Here is a 25,681-nt window from a genome sequence, read left to right as displayed (position 1 = left end):
CACATATGGAAATACCTATAAAGTGGAACTTGACAAGTAAGCATTTTGCAAATAGGTCAAAGCTTATGGCGGAACAGTCTTCTGACGGAAGCCATCTATCAACTCTAGTTTTATTCTTCCAAACCAATGTATTGTAACACCACTTATGCGGCCGCAAACTTTTTCTGCTCCGACGTATGGTAAATCGCGAAACCGGTGATGGTCCCCCATTGATTGTCGATGTTCTTTGGAAGAAATCAAGGTAGAATCATCTCAACACTTCCTTTTTGACTTTTCCACTTTTGCGAGGATAAGATTGACTCACCTTGGATCTCACAACTTCCGTTTCAAGTAAACTAACTAAAGTTTAATAAGTCGCCTAAGCAGATTTCTGGCATCACTGAAGCTAGTCTTTAACAGAAAAGCCTTAAATATTCAAAATATATGTACTATGTTGTTTCAACCGACTTACGCGGTTATAGCCGAGTTTACGTTCGTAGTAATCGTTCTTCTTTCCCGCTGCTTGACGTCAATTGCAGATTCCAAGTGTACCTACGTCTTTCTCCACCTGGTGTTTCCAACGGGCTAGCGGATACTGCGTCAAATACTTTCGGAGCTGGAGCGTTTTCATCCATTCGGATGTCATGATGATAATTAGAACCAAGCAATACAGGTTTCGTTACATTTATTTATTATTGAACTATACATTGGCCGATAGTTTGGGTGATCATTTAAGGTAGTAGTCTGGCAACTTATGCCTATTTTCATGACTTCTTTGGAGGGTGGTTTTTTATAGGAAAATAAAAATTAATTATCTTGAATATTTAGAGTACATATTGAAAATATAAAAAAAAAAAGTTATTTGAAAAATGTTAATGCTTTATTACTATTATTATTGTCGCTCGAAGTTGGAACCTCAAAAAAAAAATGCACGTGGGTGGCCCGGGTGATTTTAACAAAGAAAGGGTTGTAAAATAAAAAGTTAGGGGTGAAAAAAATTCTCGTTAGTACCGACGAGAACTATAAGTGTGTAGAACAGCCTGTTAAAATTTGAAAAGCAATCGGTTCAGTAGAAAAAAGTTAGGACCCGGGCCGACCAGAAAAACAATGTTTTGAGAAAAACGCGTTTAAAGTTCAACAACTCCGAGAGAGAGGACGCCAAGGCGCTCTAGAAAACTCGTTATAATTCCCGAAATATTTCGAATTTCTGTCTGAAATTTTCACAGTATATTCTCAAGCCATTGTACTTTCAAATTAAACAAAAAAATTAGATTTTTTGAACCCAAGTTACCAGACTACTACCTTAAAATAAGTCAGGTGCCACACCCTGAATACTATATTTGCGCAAGGTTTTATTCCGATATATTCATTGATGTTTGACTTATAAAGTGTATATCTGAGCAGACTGTTGGTTCTAGTGCCATTTCCACACTGTGATATAAAAATGTTGAAATCAAAATATGCGCCATGTTTCCTAGGGATTTGCTCCAAAAGTCGACGATATCGCGCCTGGCAACTTTTCTGTGCCAATGAATATGCTGGCAGTTTCGTTATATTTTCTGTACGCGGTGCGACAGACTACTACTAGTACGAGTATACTATACGTATCTTCAGTGAAGTCTTCAGTGAAGTCACAACAACATATTTTTCCAATTTCATTTAGAAAGTATTAAATATGAGCTTAAAAATTATTAGAATTGGACAGAAGAATGTTTCCAACCCTGAAAGTATTCGACGCAGTACCCGCCGGGGGAAGCAGAGAAAGAGGAAGACATCCACTCCGTTGGAAAGATCATGTAGAGAAGTACCTGACTACACTTGGAACCTCCAATTGGAGCCAAGCAGCGAAAAGGAAGAACGACTGGCTTAAACTAAGACTTACCGATTTAAAGGGGTTTAAATCTCTGAAATAACAACCACCACCTTTTTGCATGCCCCACCAACCCCACTCATCTGACACACCTCTCTCTCTTTGGTCCGACCCCGTCGAAACAGCACGTTTTTTGGGACTTTCATTGGATGACGTGGACGACAACTTAGCTAATCCGTACCATACTAACGGGGATTAGGTACTCGTTACAACAACAAGAACGACTAGCACGCTTTGTAAACTCGGCTATAACCGCATAAGCGGTGTCTACGCCAATAAAGAAGAAGAATATCTGGGTTAATTTGGAAACATCGTTCATAAAAAATAATTTGCTGATTAAATAAATAAACAAACAAATAAAATATGTAAAGAAAATTAGCAAAAATACGGTTAGATAATTCTTGCGCCCTAAGCAATTGCCTAACTTGCATATGTAGGCGGGTCGGCCCTGAATACATTTGAATATTCATATCAGTATTGATTCCGAAATAAGCTTTGAATGTGTTGTTCCCACACGGCTTGCTGCGTTTTCACCTTGTAAACAATTCAAATATTCCGACTATAATCGATAATACTTACAACTCATATCAATTTCATATAAACGTATGAGTTTTGTCTAATAGATAAACTAATTTCATTAATATTGACTTATTTAGAGATTTTCGAAACTAAATTACTTAATTTTTCTATAAAATGTGGATTTGTTTATTTTGTTGATTTTAAAATAATATAAACAACTTCGATATACCATTTATCGACTTTTTGCGGATATACAGATACATAACAAATAAAATTCGAAGCACACAAGTACTATTTTTCATACAATTGTTTGATACACAATACCATTGTTTTGTTTGAAAGTGTTAATAAAAGTTGTTGCAAATGGGAAAAAAGAATAAACGAAAGGGTCACCCAAAACCACATTATGGTGGAAAACCACTTTGGCAACTGTTGGAGAATTTACCAAACCATGGCGTTGGCCGGCTAATAGTTCGTGGCTCCTTTCAGCAGGATGAAGAACATCCTAGTTATATGCGTATACTAACTGTTGATATGACATCAAAATCAGTAAGTTGCTTCTAATAAACGACGAGTTTGCTAACTTTTTCTCTGTGAACAGATAAAACATCCCGACAATCCAAAAAATGTAAACAAAATAAGAATCCCCGTTACTGTGGAAAAAGTATGGCGGGGAGTAATTTCCCCTAGACCTTGTAATATCCAAAGTACCAGCTACTTACCAGATTACATACTTATTCCTGAAGCAGAAGAAGAGAAGTTCGTGCGTAACGCGAAGACTGCAAGTGAATGTAACCATGTATATTGGACAGCTGGTCAAAAGAAAAGGATTAGAGAGCGCATAGAGCAAGGAATGTCGCCAGAAGAAGCTAAACAACGGGAGAAAGAAAGAATAGCCTTACAAGAAGCTGAAGCTGGAGGATCAACCAGCAATGGATCTTTTAATCAAAACCAATGTAGCTTCGAAGATAATTTTGATGAGGATGATGAGGATGATGAGTCTTTTGACTATCAAAATTTTCCTGAAAGGCAGGTTCAGAAAAATTCAGCATCTGCTAATAAAATAGGACATGGACCAAGTCGTGGTTCAAAGAGAAGCTGGCCTCAAAAGAGTAATAAAGTAAGCGCGAAATTAAGAAAACAATAAATGAATAGAGAAATTTAAAAGCTTTTTCATCAGATACATACTTATATACATATGTATTAATTATTGTTTTATCATGGTTAGATAAAAATCTTAATTTCTAATCTTAACGATTTGCCTGAACTACATATATCTATACTTGCATCTGTATTAATTATTTCATGCAAAGAATAAATAAACATAAAATTGAATTAAAATAATTTAATTAAAATTCAAGTATTTTTAAACAACTTAATATATTTCGGTTAAGCAGGACATAGAAATAGCACTTATAAAACGCCTTCATATAGCTTTGGACTGGCTGGAGTACCTAGCCCCATTGTACATTCAATAGTCGGCTTTTCACCCTCTTTAGCCAAACGTGTTAGTTTATTGTGGTTCACCTTATGATGGACTTTCATTAAAGGCTCTTTCACACCAGTTTCCTGCCGAATGAATTCGCGCAACAGTGGAGGAAACTCAATACTATTTGCTAATATTTGCTCGGACACTTTTTTGGTATTGTTCGTGTATTTTGATTCTTCTTCTTTGGGGATTAACTCGTAGTCTGGCTTATAGCTAGTGCTGTATATGGTGACTGGCTTTGGATTAATTACACCCCTCCACGTCTTCTCTACTGTTACTGCCACTTTACGTATAGGGTCCTTAGCAGGCTATGAAATAAATTGTAAGGTCTTTAGTAGAAGGTCATAAGTTAGAATTGTTTGAAATTTTACTCACATCATGTGGTGTAACCTCCACTTTAAGTATGCGCATATAGCAAGGCTCTTCATATCGTTGGAACTTGTTACGTATTATCAGCCGGCCAACTCCATAGTCACGCAGATTGCCTAAAATCTCCCACAGGCTCTTGCCACGAAAATCGGTTGTACGTCCTATATATTTAACTGCGCTCATTGCTTTGTGTTAATTTATATTAATAAATTAAATATTAACAATTTAGTAGCAATAATTGGAAGTTATGATTATGGATTAAAATACCTGCACGGTGATGTCGATCAGCTGTTTCGGTATTGTTGCTTGAACGCACCCGCATTCAATGCTGCCGGTGCTGCCACTCGAAATTATCAAAATAAAATCAAAGCATTTGTTTTCTTGCTAATTTCTCTAAATGAAATGGAAGGTTACTTTTATACCCTCAAAATGAAACTTCGGAGACCCTATAAAGTATACTACATGTACTATTAATGAACAGCGTGAGGAATTAAGTCGATTTGGTGATCTAAAGAATTCATATTAAAATGCTCAAAGTTCCCCAATTTTATAGTTTTTTTTATTTTTATTATTCATAAATATATTATCTTATTTATTCTCTTTGCATAACTTTGTTTGTTCATACATTCTACCAAAATGCACATTTTGGAAAGTATATAAAACTACCTTACAAAATGGAATGTTATTTAATTTGAACTATGTATGTAGTTTTACAAATGACTGCTTGAATTGTTATAATTTAAGCTAATACTAAAAACAATTTTATAGATTTGTGGCTCATATACGAATGTCGCAGTCTTGCTTATCTAAAACATTGGTCTGTGTCATTCTCTAGACTCCATAAGCCTTAGTTTTCTGGTTAGGTTATCCACTTCCAAACCTAATACATCTAAATTTTCCTGTAAAACATAAAAAAATTTAAAAATAAAAATTCTATATTATTCAAATGCTATTTTAACTACCTTTAAAGTTATATTTTTGAGCAAAGTATCCTCTAGTACTGCCTGCAGTTTCTTATTTATTTCCAGTGACAATTCTAATGTCATACTCTTGGTGTCGCCTTTAATGCCATTATATATAGCTGACATTACACCATTGCCATATTTAGCCAACTCAGACTTGTTTTGATCACTTCTCGTTGAGGTAAGTGCACCTGCTTGATCGCGCAGCATATAATACTGTACGACTTTCGACTTTTTCTGCAGCTCCGCAACAAGAGAAAGTGTGTGATTTTCCAAAAAATCTATTTTTTCCGTTTGTCGCGCTGAGGCTTGCTGCAGTCGTAGTATGCGGTCAACTAAGTGTTTTTTGGAAGGACCCTAAAGCACGATTATTAATATTACGAAAAGCAAAAATAACATTATGAGAGTTACCTGTAAATCTTGTTGTATAGTCGTGACGCTGCTGGCCATTGTTTCCGACTCGGATGTCTCGCTTGGCCGCCGACTTGTGCTCGGTTGACTACTTTGACTGCTGGTACGGCTATGCGTGCGATTTTGCTTGGCTGTTGACGCAGTTCCATTTTCCTCAAACCCATTTGTTAATGGCACATTGGCTTCCGCTCTACTCAAAATACTCTTACATTGCGCGCAATATTGACTTGCAGGATGATTTTCTGAAGTGGTTGCATGCGCCATAGACTTTTTGTACTTTTGTAATTCACGTTGCAGTTCCTTTAGAACAAATTAAATGTGGCATTAATGTTTTATAAAATAAATTTCTTAGTTTGTACGATTTTACCTTTACAACAGTCGCATGTTTATGCTTGGTCGCTTCGAAATCGCCTTCAACGTTTTCCAGTTTACTTTTCGTCACTTCATAAAGCTTGGTTTTTTCTGAAAGATGCTTTGCAAATAATTGTCTTTCCTCCAGTTTTTTCTCGGCCTCATTTTTCAAGCTCTCAAGTAATTGGTTATACTTGCTATCATACTCTAATTTCTCTTTCTTTAAAATATCATTTTCTGCCCCAACGCCTTGAACCTGGTGAAAATGGGAATGAAATTGGATTACTTTATAAGCAGTTCTAATTCTTAATTATAATAGCGTATAAATAGAACAATGCTGTTTGACAGACGGTGAGTACAGCCTCGGTGGCGCAGTAGGCAGCGCGTAAGTCTCATAATCTTAAGGTCGTGAGTTCGAGCCTCACCCGGGGCATTAGTTTTTTTACTCTTTTTTAGATTAAATTTTTCTCACCTTAGACTTTAGCAAACAAATCTCGTTTTGTAAGGCAACTATTGATTCACTAATTTCCTTATTAATACTTAACAGCTCACTTTCTCTTTCACGCAACTGACATAAATCTTGTTCGTTATCTTGTAATTTTTCTTTCATTTCATCAGCTGATTGAGTGAGCGTGGTGATTTTTTCTTCGTTTCTAAAATAGAAAACAAATTTCAAAATAAATATATACATTTTCTTATAAAAAATTAATTAGGTATAATAAGCTTACAAAGTATTTTGAGTTTTTAGCACCTGCAGCTCATCCAATTGACAACGCAATTTTGCTGAATTCAACATTTCTTCGCTATAAGCGTTTTGCAATGAATTGTGTTCCTCTTGCAGCTTCTGCAGCGCAGTACAGAGATCAGTTCTCTATAAAAAAAAGCAATGCACTTATAAAAATACATACACTACTATAAATATTTGAACAACAATTACTTCCAAAATCTCTTTACTACATTGCTCTTGTAGCGATTTAACTTCCTCCTTTGATTTATTTAATTCCCTGTGCAAATGCTCTATTTGATCTGTTTTACTTTTAATTTCATGTTTTAGTAAAATGGCATTGGCCTCAAACTCCATTTTGAGATTTTCTAAAATTATGAAGAAAATAATAATAATTTCGAACAATTCGTATGTCACTAGGCCACTTACCATTAGCCTTTTCTTCCAATTTATTAGGCGCATTCCGTTCTTCCTCAAGCTTTCTTTCTAGAACCTGAATATAAAAAATGTGGAAATCACCTTAAGTCAAATTAGTATATTGATTACCCACCATTCTTTGTTCTATTTCAATGTTTAATTTATTCGCATGGTATTTAAGCTTCGATTCCAAATGAGAGTAATCTGTCTTTAGTTTCTCACACTCGCGTTGATATTTTCGCACTTCGTTACACTGAAGAAATATTATATTAAATACGTGTCCTCAATTCTTTATAAATTTCAAACCTTTTCATCAATTATGTAGGACATACGAGATTTCTCTTCATTTAGCGCTTGAAAGCGGACGGACACATTTTTCACCTCCCTTTTGGCATCTGCAAGCTGCTTTTCAACCGTTTCCTTTTCCTTCTTGGCATCTAACAACAATTTCTCTTTCATAGCAAACTTAATTACCGTTGATTCTTTCTCTTTATTTGCGAGCTCTTTTTCTTTTCGAAACTGTAATGAATAAAATTTTTAAAATGTGCATGTAATTTGGAAAAAAAAAAAAAAAATATAATTACAGCATTTTTCTCCTTATCAAGTATGGCATTCTCTCGTTGGTACAGTGTTATCATGTTATCTTTCTGCGCTAGTGCAGTCTGCAATTGTTCCAGTTGCTGTTCGTAATTTTGCCGTTGTCGCTCAATTTGCGCTAAGCATTCAATATGTGACAAGCTATCAGCTTGTGACCTGGGTGTGCATGGTGAGCTTGGCGTACCCCCCGTAGATGGTGGCGTTGAAATATTCGTTTGTTGCAGATTTTCGGAATTGTCTGTCTGATTATCGGTTGCTTCCAAACCAACTTCAGCCTTTATAGCTAAACCTTGGTTAGATTTTTCATTTTCGTTTGCAACAGCTGTTTCAACCAGTTGCTGCCCTGCAATCGATTTTTGTGTCAGCACCGCTTCAATTAGCTCTTCAACTGGGTGTTCGACCTTTGGTATGACCACGTCTTGTGCAACACTTTGCAACTGCAGATTTGATTGTATTTCCTCCACTTCATCCCCTGCGATATTTTCGTTAACTAGTCCCAGGAGATTGTCTTCTGGTTGCACACTATTTGCCGATACTTCCATTTTATCTTCTACCGTGCTCATTTTACTTAATCGACCACAAGTGCATATTTTACAAAAAGTTGTTTATTTAATTATGTTTTCGCGAATTCCTCACCGATTTCTTTTTCATGTTTACGCGTCAAGTATTCACACAAGTGCTCCCATATTTTTTGCCAACAATTGTGCATTTTCTTATTACAAAGGCAGCACTGAAAACCAGCTGTTTATAGATATAGTGATGGCACTAATTTCATTCCAGCGGTTAATCGATTATTCAATACAATACGATAATTTTGGTGGTATATTGGAGGACGATATACATATAAGTATATAAACAGAATTGTACGAGGGTTCGTCTAGTATGACGAGATAGATTGAGTCTTTCGTCTAACGGCTGGTAGCTTGAGAGGGAATAAATGAATATTTGGTTGTTTCCTGATCATAATGTCATATTAGTCATGTTAGATGCCGTTACTCTGCAAGTCCCCTATCGGTTAAGTCACGGGTTACTTATTCAACAACGCTACCGCAGAGTTCTTTTAAAGCTTCTATGAGTTTCTTAATGCCGAATTGACAAATCTAACCGAAACTGTTGTGATTGTTCATTCCATTCTTACGGAGAGGCCAACCTTTCTTGTCAGACAAAGTTTTAGGATTTTTAGAGTGCAGTAGCAAGAATGGTCGGATTGATCAGTTGTGTGCTTTTCAATAGATACCATCAATTCCAATGCCTCGACATTGTAATCCAGCAGTGATCAGCATATAAGGTGGGTGAACTGAAAAACGAATTCTTGCTGATTGTTTAGGCCCAAGTAGAGTGTAAAGGTGGACAGTAACGTCATCCCTACTCATGACCGGATTCGTAAATAGTTTGATACATCTTGTTTGACGGTTATCGGAAGGGTCAGTTAAGGTACAACCCTTCCGATTGAGCTCTAATTGGTTAGTTAAAAGAGCCATGTTGATTATCTTAGCGAAATAGTGCCACGCCAAAGGATTTTAATTTTAGTTCTATCAGAGCCAGTGAATTTTGACCTTCTTCCATGAGCGATGACTTTTTGAATCTTTTCTATAGTGCGAGCAAGAGGCACCCAGTTAATTTGTGGGTAACTTCATATATTGTACGGCCTTTCGACGGAGAGCTTATTCAAACAAGAAGAGTGAATCCGTACTATACATACAGAAGCGAGCAAAACCGTTCGGATGTTCATTTACAAAAAACAAAAGAGAAGTAAGTACAAAGTTTTGCTTGACAAAAGTACAGTAGCCCACAAATTCTCAATCAAGTTAAGGTCGGGACTTTGTGCTGGTCTTTGGATGCGTTGAAATCGTTCACTTTGGTGTCAGCGAGTATCAATTTTGGCTATGGGTTTCGGATCGGATCGGATCGGACCTTTTGAAAAACGATCTATTTCTCTGGGTTTTGCATAAAGTCCTATAAATTTCACTGTAAAATATTCAAATAGTCTTCTTTTTCATAATTCTCATCTTCTCATGTTCCCTACAAAACTTTAGACGTGTCTTAATATTTTTATTAGACAGAGCAGATTTCTTCTATTTAACGGCGGCCACAAAACCAATTCTTTGAAGAGCTCTCCGAGCGGTCCATTCGCCTGATGTTACATGTGGGCGCCGCCAGTGGTGCAGTTTGCCATCCGATTGGAAGCGATTGATTTTCGTTTCGTCTGACCTGATAACAGTCTTTCATGGACCAGTTCTCATGCTCCTTACAAAACTTTAGACGTGTCTTGACATTTTTATTAGAAAGAGCAACTTTTTTATAACGGCGAACACAAAACCAATTCTCTGAAGAGCTCGCCGAGCAATCCATTAGCTGAAAGTTTTAGTTACGGCGATTGCAGCCTTCTTCGGTGTTCTATATTATCCACTTTAGTAAGCCGTCTCACTATTCGCCTAGCATCAGCGTTTGTTAACGATAGTGGGCCTCCTCTCACGTTCGGGGAACCTAAAGTAATATAGTTATAGTATATAAAATGTTAGATCATTGAAAGTCCGTACGGTTTCCTCGCCACTGTATGTACATATTTATGCGCATATAAAAATTGCCTTTTGTATAAGTTCGAAAATGAAATCGCACCGAGCCGTCTGCGTATTTTAGCACCTGCTAGTTAACCGCCTCCTTCGAAGCGGTCTCGTTATTTTGATTTTCCATTTGTTGTCATATCTGTTGTTGTGTTCGCCAACGCGGCAACAGTAAAATTACCACGAATCGCACGAGTTAAACGAAGCAGATTAGGTGCGGAGCTTTGGGGTGATCCGAGGGGGCGAAGCGCCGAAAGCAGCAAGACAAAAATAAAATAAGCGTGTACATACATGTATGTATGTGAAAAGTTCAATGGCCACATTCGAATGAAACGCAGAAATATTTTCCTACCAACCCAACACCCCCGATCGTCCGTCTTGCAGATCCTTGCGTTTCCGCTTTTTGAAGAAGTTTGCGCTCTTCGCTTTAAATTGTTCGTGCTTTTGCGTTGTTGTTTTTCTTGTTTGAGTGCTTCTAGGCGGGATGTATGACTGTATGTACTACATGTGTATGCAAAGTGTATTTGGAAATGATTTTTCTTCTGCTTACAGGCAATATAATGAACATTAGGGCATGTCATTATTCTCTTTTTATTAGATTGGCTTCGAAGCTCTAAATTGGTTGCTATTTTGTTGACAATGTTTCTCACGCCGTGATGAATTTAAATCAGTACCAATAAATTAGAAAACTACAAAACATTTTTGACTTAATTTATTATTCAAAGGAAACTGTCTTCGAGGAATATGCACCCCTTATGGTGATACCATACTTGAGGTACGATTTGCCTCAAGTCTTATCTCGAATTCTGAGGTACGAAGAAGTAGCGGTCCATAGAATATGTTGTGAGTTGTCACACGCTATTTTATCTTGCTGAAAACGCACATTCTTCTACTTCAAATTGAGCCGGTTTCCCCCGATTTCATTCTTGAAACGATCCAATATTGAAGATTTTTCATTTTTCAAATTAGTAATGAAAACTATTTCAAAATAATGACGTCAGAACTAACATAGCTGATAACCTCTCAAAAAATGGATATGAATTTGTCAGTCTATCCTCTTATATAAAATGTACCACCAGTCGAATTGGCTGGTTTGTCGAAACTTACAATTCGATTTAGCGAAGAGTTTCAGTTTCTTCAGTTATCCTTCTTGGCAACTGATTCTTTAATTATTTAAAATTTGAGTATTAATCAACACACAAAATATTTCGTCTCACACCTCGATCGGCTAAAAGTGACAGTTTTATGGATTAGTTCACGATTATGGTATACCATCTATTGATAGGGTTTCGAGATCTCAAGTTTTTCTTTTCTAACTCTCAGTGGCGATCACCTCTTCATTCGACGAAAATTTCTTCCCAGCGCACATTATCTAGAAATCTGAGAAGAGGAAACAGTCGCTGGCGGCTAGATCTAGAGGATACGTTGGATGCGGAAGCAATTCGAAGTCGAGTTCATGGATTTTTGTCATCCTTTTCACTGACTTGTGATACGGTGCATTGTATTCTTGAAACAACACTTTCTTTCCCTTCAAATACTGGCGTTTTTCGGCGATTTCATCCTACAAACGGTTTAATAACGCTATGTAATAGTCGATGGTCCTTTCCTTTTCAAGGTAAACATTAAAAAACTATTCCATGCGTAACCTAGAATACAGACGCCATAACCATGCAAGCAGATATTTGCGTTTTACCACGCTTTGGAGCGGGTTCATCGTGTGCAGTCCGTTCGGATGACTGTCGATTGGATGTTGGAGTTAAATGATGGAGCCAAGTTTTATTCATTGTTACATAAAGTAGATGGAGTTCAGCTTTCTAGGACCAAAAGGAGTACTCATTCTTTAGGATGCCTGTGCTTGACGTGGATTTTAATAGACCCTGCGGCCTTACTATCAATACCTCCTCCAATGTATCATATGGTGGGGACCCCAGATGCCTACAGCGTAGGCATACGGAACAAGTGCATGCTCCATTGTTTCCCTTGTGCCCTTCTCTAGACATTTCCTGCAGTCTTCTTGTTCTGTCAGCCCCATCCTGCGGGCGTGTGTCGCCACCCGACAGTGACCGTTAGTATTCCCCAACGACGCATAAACTCGGATTCATTGCACTTAAACATCTCCAAACACTACTCTGAATCATAAAGTCGTTATTGTTTTTGGTCAAAAGTGGGCTTGTCTACTCATTTTCTCTCTTCAGCTTTGGTAACTGTAAGACGGTGCACCTTCCAGTTACAATTAAGAGCTTATACTTGGAGAGCCTGTTTTAGAGGTGTTTAAGAACCTATTTTTTAGATTACCAAGCGAAAAGCGTATTCGGTTTTTTGATACACCCTAATCTACATACAAGTATATATGTATCCAAGAAATTTTATAATTATAATGGTGTTGATGAATACTGAGAACGAATGTAATAAACGTTATACTTCCAAAGTAAATTTGTTTTATGACACACCCTAATATGTAGTATATCATGTATATTCATATATACTTCATATTTTCCTCCTTTTTTGTACCAATTTAGAATTAGTTTTCCATTGACAGCGCAATACGAATCGCCTTCTGTTCTCCATCCGAGTGCTTACGAGTAATAGAAGACTGATTGCCACCAAAAAAATTGACGAATGGCTTACTGATCATTGCTCGATGCTTGGCGTTCCGTAAGCTTCTCGAAGCTGTGCACTTGTTTCGTGAATGACACTTGTCCATTTAGCTGGCAGGCGCTTTGAACGCAAATGAGATTCTAGAAAATAAAACAACAATGGAATTAGGTTAAAAAAAAGATCAGAAAGCAGCAGTTACTCAATGCCCTGGCGAAAGCCCCTACCAAAGGTATTTTGTGATGGCTTTTAGTCTCGCGGTTATTAAACGGCTGAGGTGGCGGCAATGGCGCGTCATTTGAAGTTTCTATTGTGTACTCCCTGTATTAGTCACACTTGACGAGTGCAGCATAGAGTCGAACACGCCCTAAGGAAGCTGCACGCCTTCCTTTGCTTGGTTTTTAGCACTTGTATGCCGCTTGAAAGACTACTTGTTAAAAATAGACATTTATGGTGTTAGTTTCTTTGAAATGATCTGAGAAAAATCACCACCATATCCGCTCAAGCTCACAAATGGATCGCCTAAAAAATGTGTACACTTGGACTAGTGCATTCAAGTTGCTAGGCACACATGCATTGATACTAACTGTGCATGTGTGTGTGTGTGTGTGGGAGCAAGCGCATAGCCAATTTGCCACAAGTCAAAGGAAGTTGGAAAGGAAGACACATGACGAATGATTTGTACTTTTTCGAAAACACACACACATACATACATATGTACTGTATGCATATCTCCGTGTTTGCATATAAACTCGTGCAAGGCACTTGTTTCTGAAAAGCCATTTGTACTACCCGTTAACCACTGCAACGCCGGTTTCCTTTTTTATCTGCCTATTAAGAAAACATTGCTGTTGATATTTGTAAATAAAATTCAGGTGCAACGACACCGCAGTTCAAACAAGCAGCCAAAGAAGGTTTTCAAGTGCGTAGTGTGAAATTTTTCCAAACAAAAATTGTTTTGAACGAAGTGATTTATACAATTATGGATGTTTATACTATATACAAATATGCGCTGTCGATTTACATAGCTACTTATATACAAAGGTGATTGCACCAACAAATTTTCATAAATGTTTGGTTACCTTCATTGTATGTATATCAATGAGAGTTGTGTGAAATGTCAGTGGTGATGATGGCATAAGGATCCATTATCGAACTTAGAGAAAACCCTTGAAACAGGCGCTGTTTCGAGAGCGTTAGTTTCAGTTTTTGAAAGAGGTTTAAGTTGGTTCCGTCCAACTGTGCAACGGACAAATTGATCGAATTGAGATACATTGACTATAATTTGGCTGTGGATTCGGACCATAGCTAGAGCCAATTTCGTTCTTACTACTCATATACATATTTACTACCTATGTATGCGTTACAACCACTTATACTTTGCTACTTTAACGCTCATTTCCAATTTAAAGTGATAATCAAGCATCAGCTAAGGTTAAATTAAGTAAAACCAAGAAATTCACTTGCAACGAAGAAGTGCTTTCATTTCGAATGTCTGAGTTTCTAGCTGTTTTAACATCAGTTTGCGCTAAGCTGGAGAGACGAGAAGAAAGTGTGGAAAGGTTTCTACCTTGACTTCTTCAAGGTGACTTAGCATTATTTTTTAGCTCCGACTCGTTTCCAGTCTGATGATATTAGGACGAGGGTAACCGTTCCCTGACTACAATAAACTTGAGGATTGTAATACTGTAGTATTTGCACTTGAACCTTTTCTTTTTTTCTTCCTTCCATGACAATAGCTTCTCAGTAACAATAGCTTCAAGCTATTTCTATTCCTATTTCCCTTGTATGGGTGTCCGGTCACAGCATAAATGCCGGAAACTGTGAAGCGGATGAACTTGCTAAGGAGTAGGTTATTTCCGCAATTTCATTTTCATTCAAAATCATGTCTTCTTGCGTTCTGGCGGTGGTGGTCCTCCAGTAAGCTCAGATGCTTTCTTGAATGCCAACTGACTTGACAGTTAAATCAGATATCACTCACATAATTGTAATCGGCCTCAGCGTTCTTCTATGCAGGTTCTGCCACAAAGAACCCAGTTTTTAAATATATACAACAGGTTTTTAGTGTTTTCTGAATAGCGTTCAAGTCTCAGTCTCATTGAGCTTTTGATACGACTGGAAGAAATGACACTGTGAACTAGACGAATGAAGGTTGGGGGGAGGTATTGATCAGGCTGGGAGTTATGATACCTAGTTGAGCTTCTTGAGAACGTAGATGTCCTTTGTTGGCCACTCAACTAGGTTGGTAACGCAATGCACGAACTGTAGAAGTTAATGTGTGTTGGCAGCTTAGGTCACATAACGTGTGGTTCACTGCTCTCCTAAAGTCTTAAGATGGTTTAATCTCTTGAAGTATTGCACCTAACCGAGGTGGAGTTTGGATGCAAACTTTTAGCACAAACGCAAAGGTTAACCTCAATGCCAGAAAAGATCAGGCTTTGATCACCGAAATAAGCATCTTTGACTATAAAATCCGGAAAATCATCTGTCTTGGGAATTACAGAAATTATCCCTTTACCGTCTGCGTAGGCGCCTTTTAGGTGAATCAAGAGATCATTTCTTGATTACATTGAACAGCATCCGACCATACTACGGACACAATAAACTTCAGACACGTACTAACCGCCAATCGCAGTGAAGCCATTAACACCTTTACCGATTCCCTTTAAGTGAAAGGCCAGCTTGTAACCAGTAAACCACCAGCCTTAGCCAACTAAGAGCTCGAGTTGCACTGAGATACTAGAGTGACCCTTGAGCAACTTCTTTCTAGATATTATAGCAGGTTATACTCCTACTTACCCAGAATTGGCCACCACCACTTTGCATGCCCAACGAATCCCAACTATCTCGCTATAATGAGACTCCGCGTAGTTGAGTTTAGACTTCGTCAAAACAGCACGTTTCTTTGGCCTACCTAACCTTGACCTTACCACATAAGCGAAGATTATATAATCGGTACAAAAAAATGTTATGAACTAGTATTCCATCCACCATGTCCGACAAATTTGCCTCCAGTGATCATTTCTTCTTTTTCAGCCTTAAAGCAAACAAAAACAAGAAAAAAATTTCAGTACTGCTGCACTAAAACTATAATACCCTCCACAGGTGTATTTCTTATACAATAAAAAGATATGAAAAGATCCATATGTTGATTTCATCGGTCAGTTTGTATAGCAGCAGAATGCTATAGTACCGATATTGACGGTTCCAACAAATCACAATGACAAATATAGATGCTTGAAAAGGCAAGTGTTAGAGAGATGGCAAATTCGGATCCCGCATTCATGGACAGCATTATAACTGCTGATGAGACATGGATTAATAAGTTTGACATGCAAGCAAATCAACAATCATCGGAAGGGAGGCGAAACAAAAAAAAAACCAAGCTGAAGACTACAAAAAAACAATGATCATCAGTTTTTTCGATATCCATGTTTTGATACATCATGACTTTGTTCCGTAAGCACTGACGGTCAATAAGGTGTTCCATTTCACCATATTGAGGCGTTTGCGTGACAACATCCGTCGAAAAAGTCGGAATTGTGGAAGAACAATGCATGAATTTTATACGATGATAATACACCATCGCATCGAGTCCAGATTGTGATCGAATTTAAAGCCAAAAACGCAATGAATATCATCTATCAACCACCGTATTCACCAGATTTGGCTCGGTGCGACTTTTCCTTGTTCCCCAAACTGAAATTGTTGCTCCGTCAAACCCGTTTTCAGTCCATCGAAGAGATAAAACAAAAATCGCTGAAGGAACTGAATGCCATTCCAAAAAGTGCTTAAGAAAAGTGTTTCGAGAGGTGGAATCGTTGGCATAAGTGTATTACATCTGGTGGGGATTACTTTGAAGGCGACAAAAGAAATATTGATGAATAATTAAATATTTTGGGTTTTATTTACAATTTCCGGGTACTTTTTGTTACAATGTATACACTTTATAGGGTCTCCGACGGTTCCTGTGGGTGTTACTCTTCGTTTTAAACTTAATATACCCTATTCAGGGTATAAAAATAGATATTTTTATATTTCTTGGTTCAAATAAAAACTCTACGGATCTAGTCTAAATAATTCCTAAATCAACAGTTAGTTTGATGATTGGTCATGCGTATGACTTCTAAGTGGCCACATTCATCCATCTTGCTCACACTAGTACACAAACGTATACATGTATGTATGTATGCGTAAGCAATAAACCTTTTTAAATAAATCAAAAATGTAATATGTTTACGATGTAATTATCTCTTGGCAAGTGCGGTGATTTTAACGGCTCTGCATTTATTTTCATCCAATTTGCGTATGACCTGTATACTTTTGGCGGAATTGGCTGCTAAAAATTTGTGGCATTGCACTCGCGGCGCAGCCCATACAGCAAATCAGCGAAGGCGCGCACACACAGCAGCGCAAATATGCATATAAATGCCATAGCGCACAACGACACATACACATATACGCGGGAAACGCAGCGGGGTGAACTGATTTTGATCATTGAACTAAATTTTGTAAATAAATCGAGAAATAATATAAACTGCACGATATGCATGTAACTGTACAAATGCGCAAATGTACATATGTACATACATACTATATACAATACATATGTATGGTATGTACTTGTCGGTGGGTATGTGTGCAGGCATTCGTGCTTGTAAATTCTGAGCGGCAGCAAAAAGTGTAGGTATACCTACGCAAAGTTGTTCATGAAATTATGAATCTTAAAATAAAAACCGAATGCACCCCCCACCACCGGCGGAAAAACAAGAACGCCACTGCCACCAGTAAGATTGCCATCAGCACCAACAACGCCGCCACCACCACCATCACCACCACTAGTTGCTGCCACCACGAATGCGACGTGTCACTGCACGCTGGTTGGGGTGCAGTGGCATTGCAGTGGCAGCCAACAAGACACAACAACTACAGCAACAACATCAAGTGTGGTTGTTGCCAACGATTAATGCAACTACACACACTAGCATACATACATATATACACAGATATTTGTGAGTGCAAGTGTGTGCGCAACATAGGCGAAGGTTGCTTCAAAGCCGCAGCGTCGCGTCTTGTTGCCCTCTGCATGTGTTGCATTGCTTGTTTGTTGTAATGCAGGAATCCAGGACGAAAATAGATTTATTACCGGCAACATGCACTGTGTGGCAGTGAATGGCTATGCGCCAACAGCAAGCAAACAGCAGCAACCCCAATCGCAGAGAGCACAACGCGCATTTCACGCCGCCGCTCAACGGACGTGCAGTGTCCGCTGCCGCTGGAGCTGCATTCCAGTGCAATATTGCACCATTTGGCTCCGCACAGCACCGCAACGCGCAGCCGACGCGGCGAGTGTCTGCAGTTTGGCCAGTGCAGCAGCTCAACAGATGCCAATGACTATTTTTAAAACAAATGCAGACAAACTCAACGGAGGGAGCCGACACACAGCACACACACACATACAGCCAAATGATTTCTGTTTCCTATACACACACACGCATATACAACACTGTATGCCACGACTCCAGCGACTGCATGCGCCACCCGCCCGGCCTCGCCTTGCCAGCCACGAGCACGCGTGCTCAATGACCGCCCCTGACATCATGTTCAACACTATTTTCGCTATTTTCGCTTTTTTGCCATTCGCCTTCGCTGTAAAATTTATTAATGATTTGCAATTAAAAAAATGTTCCACAGCGCGCTTGTGTTTGTGTGTATGTATGCGCGCAGTGCGGTGTGTTAAAGGTGAGTCCAGCGCGGAAACGGAAGTGGTTGTTGGTGTTGGCGCGTTGGCATCGCAAATACGCCGCCTAAATACTTTTGGCACATGTGTCACGCATGCCTGTTAGTCAGACGCCAGTTGGCAGCCACCAGCCATCAGGCAGGCGTCAGGCGTCAGGCTTCAACCATTTACCATCGCCCATCAGCCATCCAACACTGCAACAACCAAGCATCCATCCGCCAACGACCACGACGCAATAAATTTTGCCATCAACATGGCAGTCACATTGTGCCACATCACTGTTGCCGCCTTACTTTCTTTGTTCCACGCACATAGTATTTGTAATTGTTGTTTAATGTACGCATTTCATCCGTTCCGTGTCTAGAGAGTCTGTGAAATGCTTTGACCTTTCTTTTAAATTGCATTTGCTTGTCTTCTGCGTTGTTGGCACTTAAAGTGCCATTTAAATACACCTTCTCTTATTTTCCGCACAAAGAATGGATGTCGAGCGTGTCGTAGTGACTCGAGTTTATCCGTAATCGGGTATGTTTAATGTGCCTTGTGTTGCTCGACTAGTGGGCGATTAATTTTCAATTTCACATATCGCACGTTTATTGCTGTGACTGCCACGAAATTTGCATTCATACAAGAAATAGTACCGATTAGTTCCGATCTATCGATAAATAACCCGTGAATGCTTGGTTCTGCATGAGTTATGAAGAGCTTTATGCAAACCTTCAAAACAAGGGAAGCTTGCGTTAAATTTAAGAAATAATAACCCCAAGTTATTTACTAGGAGTTAGACCGATTTTTACCTCTATTTGTGCGATGTGTGTCTATTATCCGTCGACCAAAGAAGATGTGACAAATTTTGGGTAGTTTCAAACTGAGTAATGAAGAGTAATGGATTATTTTAAAGTTTCTTTGTACCAGAAATGCAGAATCCACTGTTCCAACACCGCATTTTATCAGGATGATTTATTCTAGTAACCATCTAAGACATTTCGGCATTCATTTTCATATTCGTATTCTGTTGGAAGCTACATTTTGAGCATTTTTCTTCTATGAACTTAATGTGCCTCTACTCACTCATTTACAGGTATCATATTGTAGCTGACTCCAAGTCTAGTCTAGTCTAGCTAGTCAGACTTTAGTGTACCAGAACCACCATTTATTAGAATACCAAAGCAAGAACAATCTTGCATAATAAATATTACTTATATTCTACCGATGGGCCGTAACGTACGGTCTAAACTTTAATGCTGGCAAGACAGAGCTATTCTTATTCACTAGGAAACACAAAACTACAGAAGTTATGCTACAAGCTACTTGGGACTAATTTTAGACGGAAAGCTTTCATGGAATCCAAACTTAGACGCTAGGTTAAAGAGAGCAGAACTTCAAACCTGGAAAAGAATGTTGGGTCCCAAATAGCGAATAACACCTCGGCTTACTCATTGGCTCTACACAGCAGTTGTAAGGACCAATATGACATACGGTATATTGGTATGGTGGAAAAGAAATACGAAATAAATAAATAAGGCGCATGGTAAATAAACGAAGATCTCGTAGTATTTGCATCAGTGGAGCTATTAGAACAACGCCAAGTCAGGCACTAAACACCATTTCACATTTACTACTAAAAGACTTGTTTTGTAAGCAACTGGCAATTATGCCTGCTCTTAGGCTGATGGAATTCTCCTTACTCTTATTCTTCTTAATTGTCGTAGACACCGCTTACGCGATTATAGCCGAGTTAACAACAGCGCGCCAGTCGTTTCTTTCTCTCGAAAACTCGTAACGTCGTCTCATCGGTTGCTGTCATCGTCCAAGCCTCTGCACCATATAGCAGGACGGGAATTATGAGTGAATTATAGAGTTTGGTTTTTGTTCGTCGAGAGAGGACTTTACTTTTCAATTGCCTACTCAGTCTGAAGTAGCACCTGTTGGCAAGAGCAATCCTGCGTTGGATTTCCAGGCTGACATTGTTGGTGGTGTTAATACTGGTTCCTAAATAGACGAAATTATCTACAACTTCAAAGTTATGACTGTCAACAGTGACGTGAGAGCCAAGTCGCGAGTGCGACGACTGTTTGTTTGATGACAGGAGATATTTCGTCTTGCCCTCGTTATCTCGTTGTTAGTCGGTTGTAATAAAGGGCGTTCTAAAATATTTCGTTAGTTCCCGGTTCTGCGCAATTCCACGGATTAGCGTAATCTTATAGAATTCAACTTAAATTCGGTCCGTAAACTTTTCCTTGCAGAAAATAGTGGGGAAAGTGGCGAGATGGATAGGAATATAGGGTAAAGCATTGATACAGATGGGTCTAAATTAGATAATCGAATGGGCGGTGGTGTCTTTTTAACAAAATCAGATACCAAAAACATCTTCCGATCCAAACCACTGCAGTGTTCCAGCGGATATCACAGTAATTAAAAAAAACGTCTTGTTCTGACAGGAAGTGTGCAAAAAGGTATGTAATTACATATAGAGATAGCCAAGCGGCTTTGAAATCACTAAGGTCTCTAAGGGTTTCGTCAAAGATAATGAAAGAATGCCTGATCACTTAGTGGTTCTAATATTATATTTCACGATAAACCTGTATTGAGTTCCTGGACATAGTGATATTTCTAGTAACTAAGAAGCAGATGAAATAACCAGAACAATCAATACCGTACAACCAGACTTAGAAAAAAGGAGAATTTATATGCCTCTGGCTACTTGTAGATATTGAAACGACAAACATGTTATAAAATTAGTTGAGTAGAGTCAATCCCAAACTTGCTCAACAAGAAGGCAAACGTGGCATAATATGGATATGCCGACTATTAAAATTCAAAAATTATGACATAAAAACTTTAGGAGGTGTGTTAACAGGCCGCTGTCTGATTGGCAGACATACCAGCAGACTAGGAATACCATAGAATGACTATCGTAGAAGCTGTTAGGATTCTATATGAATGCAATCGTAACTATCGGTCGAAGGATTCCGCCGTTTACACACATAACTTCATCATAAGCAAGACGTGGTTCAGAGAGGAGACAATAGAGTGAGGGGATTTTACTCCCAATGATTTCACAAAGAGCCTCCTTAGACATAGGTGGGTCGTCACAGCAACTCCACCTACCTACCTATTTTTAAATCTCTCCCCGAGTCATCGGAACTCACTGAAATTTTACCCGCCTCATTATATGTAAACAACTAACTCAATTAAATGGAAGTATAAAATTAAACATACTATAGTTTAATGATAATAATATGCGATATCGATTCACTAATTATTCCAGCTTCCATATACTATGACACATGTAATGAATTGTATTAGTCAGAAAGATTGTTGGTCAAAGATTACACACATGGCACCACATGAGAGCCGTAAGCGCATTATGAACGATGGCTCATGTAAATTGCAGGAAAGTAGGCATAAGAGAGACGCTAGAACACCTCCTCTGCTTATGTTCGGCCTTATCTAGAAATCGGCTAAGATATCTAGGAGTTTCCCAGGTCTAGGGATTGATCAATTAAACTTTCAAAACAACGTGGACTACGAAAGCTTCAGCTCATATTAAGGGGTTACATGGGTTTAGGGGTTTCAAAAAATCGATTTTTTTTATTGTGATATTAAATTCTACAACACCTCTAGAATATTGTCCGAAATTTTCAAGTTGCTCCGAGTATTAAGTAGTTTCGGAGATACACTGTGTTTTTGAGGTCCGTTGGCAAGACTTCTCGAAAACTTCTTAAGCGATCTTCCTGAAATTTTACAAAGATCTTTCATATATAGTTCTAAGAAACTTGGACAAAGGATTTATTTTTTTCGATGACAACTATTTAAAAAAAAAATCGCCAAATTTTCACTGAAATATTATTTTTTTTGTAAAAATGTCTGCCAAAAATCCAATTTTAAGTTCTTTTCCCCTCGTATAAGTTCTAAGTAAAGGTTTTAACTAGAACCCGCATTTTTTCACTTTATATGATCATGTAAGAAGTTATCCTGCCAACGCGGCGCATCTTTTTAAGTTTAAGATAGTTTTTCCCAAAAATTTCAGAATTTCTTTGTTAATAGTGTATGTTTGTAACAATAAAAAATCTAATAAAATATTTAATTTTTTATATGAGAAAAAAATTGTTGAAAAAATGCTGTTTTTTACTTAAGGAAACCCATGTAACCCTTTAATAATGAATAATCGACTGGCATTATATAAGTAAAATGCCTGTAGGTCTATGTCAATGAGTGTAACCTTATCTAAGCTTCATTACAGGAAAATTTCCATTCAACGTAAAGTATAGATACATACATATGTATATTTTAAATGGTTCCAAGAAACGCAAACTTTTTTTGTTTCCTTTTCTATGATTTCTGTGCATTATTTTATTATTTCTTTAGACCTTTCTTTTATTTTAAGTATTTTAACCATAACCACTGCACATATTATGTTCGTATATATTTTATATATTAATTTGTCTTCGCAATTAGTAGATTTGTCTACAGCAACAGGTGCTCCCTGCTAATGCCATCGATGTATATCTTCCCTATTCCGCACGAATATTGCATAATTTGCATACATATTGTACTTGTATGCAAGTGTGTGCATGCACTTTTTGACAATTCTTTCAAAATCCATTAGAAAAAAAGCAAAATTTATGCATTTATTTTTGCGCGCAACCATTGCCAAAATTGTGTTCTATTTTGCCTTTCTTTAGAACATTTCTTTGTTCAATAGGAACATGCATACTTACGCAAATACTTTCATATACATATATTCGTATATATGTATGTCCATAGGTATGTACATATGTGCGTCAATGGCAAGCAAGGCAAGGGAAATTCGAAATGAGCCCATGAAACTCGCACAGATCACCTTATTGATTTACCAAAGCAAACTAAGCCGCAAAACCAAATATTTATTTATTTATAGAACAAAGTGTGGAAAATTAATAGTATACGCATACATATATACACACAAGCACACCTAATGATGTCTTTCGCACCTGACAAATAGTGACATAAAGTTCATTATACCATACTAGCGAAAAGCTCAACACATGCACGTTAGACGCTCACGTCTATATGAGTGGCACACACCTGTGATCAAATCGTTAGAAGCATTCGCATATAATGTGTACAGGGTGGTTCGTCGAATAAATTATTCATTTGTAAAATTTGGTGGCTTTTTTGCTTAAAAGAGTTGGTTAAGTAACCACTAATATTGGATTGTCGAAAAAGTTATTTCGTATTTTGTCAATATATGTTGTAGTCGTATATCTCCAGTGCTACCAATCAGGTGTGTCATACCATATGTGACCTGGTCTACGGAAAGGGGGCTTAGGTGTCAAAAAAAAGGAGAACAATTAATGAGATAACGAGAAACGGACGATTATTTTTAACAGCTTTTCCCAGAAAACTAGTTTTCGCACGTTAGCTCCCTTTTCGTAGACCAGGTCGCATATAGTGTTGGAAAGGTGAGATTTTACCTTCAGATTAGAAAAATCTGAGTGATTAGAGGTTTGCGAGCCTGGGCACTATGGAATTCTCGCACACTTAGATTTCATTCCAAAATACTTGTATTACCAGGTCACCACATCGAGGAAGGTATGAGAGGGAAGGACTTGCTGGAAGAGAGGTAGAGTAGGTTTTTTTACGGATGGATCAAGGCTTGTCGTGATGTTTAGTGGAGTAATACACTGTCGGGAACTTTCCATCAACTCCAGCTTTATGCTTTCTAAACACTTCAGTGTCTTCCAAACGGAAGTGGCTATCACAAAGGTAGCAGTAGATCTGCTGCTCTGTACCGCAGCCTCCTTCAGCGAGGGACAGCGAGGAACCTAACATAATCCACTACTCTCTCGATAAGATGACAATTATTGCATCCAGTGGCATATTTCTTGTAGCCAGATTTCGATAATGCCTTCATTGAAATCCAACATTACTTTTCCTAAAACAACCGTGGCTTGAACCCAGTTGTATATGAAGAAATAGAATGTAATATAATTTGGATCACCACGTCTCCCATCAAGATCTTCAGAAAAGTGCAAACGATGCAACAAAACGGTAAATTAACTATTGTAGTAGATTCAGTGATTTCGTTATGATTTTGAGTGGTAGAAGTATACGGTCTCTATTACAACTTTCCACAAGTGGGATAGCAATTCTTTAAACAGGTAGTTTTGAGTTGATACCAACTTGACTGTGTATAAATCTTTCCCTTCTACCTTACGGATATTCCATATTTGAATAATTGTACACTGAACAGGGTATATATGTATGTATATAAGTGATCAATATGACGAGCTGAGTCGATTTAGCCATGCCCCTCCTGCTGTCGGCATCTATGCGAACTAGTCCCTCAGGGTTTGAGATATCGGTCTGAAATTTTGCACACGTCCTTTTCTCTCCAAGAAACATGATCACATTTATCGGAACTGCATATAGCGGGCAACTATAGCTTATAGATGTCATACAAACTGAACGATTGGGATCAAGCCTTTGAATGGAAAACTTTTCCTTTTGATAAGATATCTTCAAGAAATTTTGCATGGAATATTGCTTAAGCAATAGTATGATAAATTAGGTCGAATGGGTTCACTATAGCATATAGCAGTCTTACAAGCTCAGCAATCGGAATCAAGTGCTTGTATGGACAACTTTGGTATTTGTAAAGGAAATTATAATTTCGGTGCAACCAAATTTAAAGTTTTTTCTGGTTTTGTGTCAAATTATAACCTGTATATGGGTAACCCTTTTAATATTTCAATTTTGGCTAACATAATTCACATTGCGCCGAACAATCTAAACCTGCTAATGTGGAAATTGTCAAAAACGCGTGCTGCGCATATTTTTTACCTCATCGAAAATCATAATACTCAAGCGAAAAAATACTTTGGCACTTGGCTAGTAAACAAAAAAAAACAGTAAGGAAGAGCTAAGATCGGGTGCAACCAAATATTTGCAAGGTGTAAAACCTCAACCAGAGGATCTCAATTTTTACTGAAGTTACAGCTTGCACAGACGCACAGACAGACATACAGTCCTCGTCTCGTCATCCTAAGCATTTACTCGTATACACATACATATGTATATTTAACCTTTTATCAACCCGCTTATTTTTAAGT

The 25,681-nt window shown here is 38.0% G+C and overlaps 3 protein-coding genes and 1 non-coding gene across 4 annotated transcripts; 2 read left to right on the top strand and 2 right to left on the bottom strand.

Moving 5' to 3' along the window:
• Positions 1-2,613: 2,613 nt before the first annotated feature.
• Positions 2,614-3,728, top strand: LOC126762024 (uncharacterized). Its single transcript, XM_050478498.1, has 2 exons — positions 2,614-2,917; positions 2,970-3,728. Exons 1-2 carry the CDS (start codon positions 2,732-2,734, stop codon positions 3,513-3,515), a joined length of 732 nt encoding a protein of 243 aa, XP_050334455.1. The 5' UTR covers positions 2,614-2,731; the 3' UTR covers positions 3,516-3,728.
• LOC126762025 (uncharacterized) lies at positions 3,699-4,576 on the bottom strand. The gene is made up of 3 exons (XM_050478499.1): positions 4,494-4,576; positions 4,233-4,411; positions 3,699-4,165 (listed from the first exon to the last, which is right to left on the bottom strand). Exons 1-3 carry the CDS (start codon positions 4,546-4,548, stop codon positions 3,782-3,784), a joined length of 618 nt encoding a protein of 205 aa, XP_050334456.1. The 5' UTR covers positions 4,549-4,576; the 3' UTR covers positions 3,699-3,781.
• Positions 4,577-4,763: 187 nt separating this feature from the next.
• Positions 4,764-8,375, bottom strand: LOC126761893 (coiled-coil domain-containing protein 186). The gene is made up of 11 exons (XM_050478327.1): positions 7,676-8,375; positions 7,398-7,610; positions 7,225-7,344; positions 7,104-7,167; positions 6,888-7,042; positions 6,679-6,821; positions 6,423-6,603; positions 5,967-6,206; positions 5,600-5,899; positions 5,189-5,545; positions 4,764-5,125 (listed from the first exon to the last, which is right to left on the bottom strand). The coding sequence occupies exons 1-11, from the start codon at positions 8,249-8,251 to the stop codon at positions 5,051-5,053; spliced, it is 2,424 nt and encodes an 807-aa protein (XP_050334284.1). The 5' UTR covers positions 8,252-8,375; the 3' UTR covers positions 4,764-5,050.
• On the top strand, positions 6,311-6,383 carry Trnam-cau (transfer RNA methionine (anticodon CAU)). The gene has a single exon. It is a non-coding gene; the product is annotated as a tRNA-Met (tRNA).
• Positions 8,376-25,681: the final 17,306 nt, after the last annotated feature.

The sequence above is a fragment of the Bactrocera neohumeralis genome, chromosome 6 (genome assembly GCF_024586455.1).
Source record: "Bactrocera neohumeralis isolate Rockhampton chromosome 6, APGP_CSIRO_Bneo_wtdbg2-racon-allhic-juicebox.fasta_v2, whole genome shotgun sequence".
NCBI classification, from domain to species: Eukaryota; Metazoa; Arthropoda; class Insecta; order Diptera; family Tephritidae; genus Bactrocera; species Bactrocera neohumeralis.
The sequence above is the reverse complement of the archived record's forward strand: the minus strand, read 5'-3'. Positions and strand labels throughout refer to the sequence as shown.

Excerpts from the sequence above, each read along its gene's own strand:
- LOC126762024 (XM_050478498.1), top strand. The coding sequence starts at position 2,732 with ATGGGAAAAAAGAATAAACGAAAGGGTCACCCAAAACCACATTATGGT. Across the intron at positions 2,918-2,969 it reads TTGATATGACATCAAAATCA|ATAAAACATCCCGACAATCC; the intron begins GTAAGTTGCTTC and ends CTCTGTGAACAG.
- LOC126762025 (XM_050478499.1), bottom strand. The coding sequence starts at position 4,548 with ATGCGGGTGCGTTCAAGCAACAATACCGAAACAGCTGATCGACATCAC. Across the intron at positions 4,412-4,493 it reads TGATCGACATCACCGTGCAG|CAATGAGCGCAGTTAAATAT; the intron begins GTATTTTAATCC and ends ATTAACACAAAG. Across the intron at positions 4,166-4,232 it reads TGGAGGTTACACCACATGAT|CCTGCTAAGGACCCTATACG; the intron begins GTGAGTAAAATT and ends TTTATTTCATAG.
- LOC126761893 (XM_050478327.1), bottom strand. The coding sequence starts at position 8,251 with ATGAGCACGGTAGAAGATAAAATGGAAGTATCGGCAAATAGTGTGCAA. Across the intron at positions 7,611-7,675 it reads TTGATAAGGAGAAAAATGCT|TTTCGAAAAGAAAAAGAGCT; the intron begins GTAATTATATTT and ends TATTCATTACAG. Across the intron at positions 7,345-7,397 it reads CCTACATAATTGATGAAAAG|TGTAACGAAGTGCGAAAATA; the intron begins GTTTGAAATTTA and ends ATATTTCTTCAG.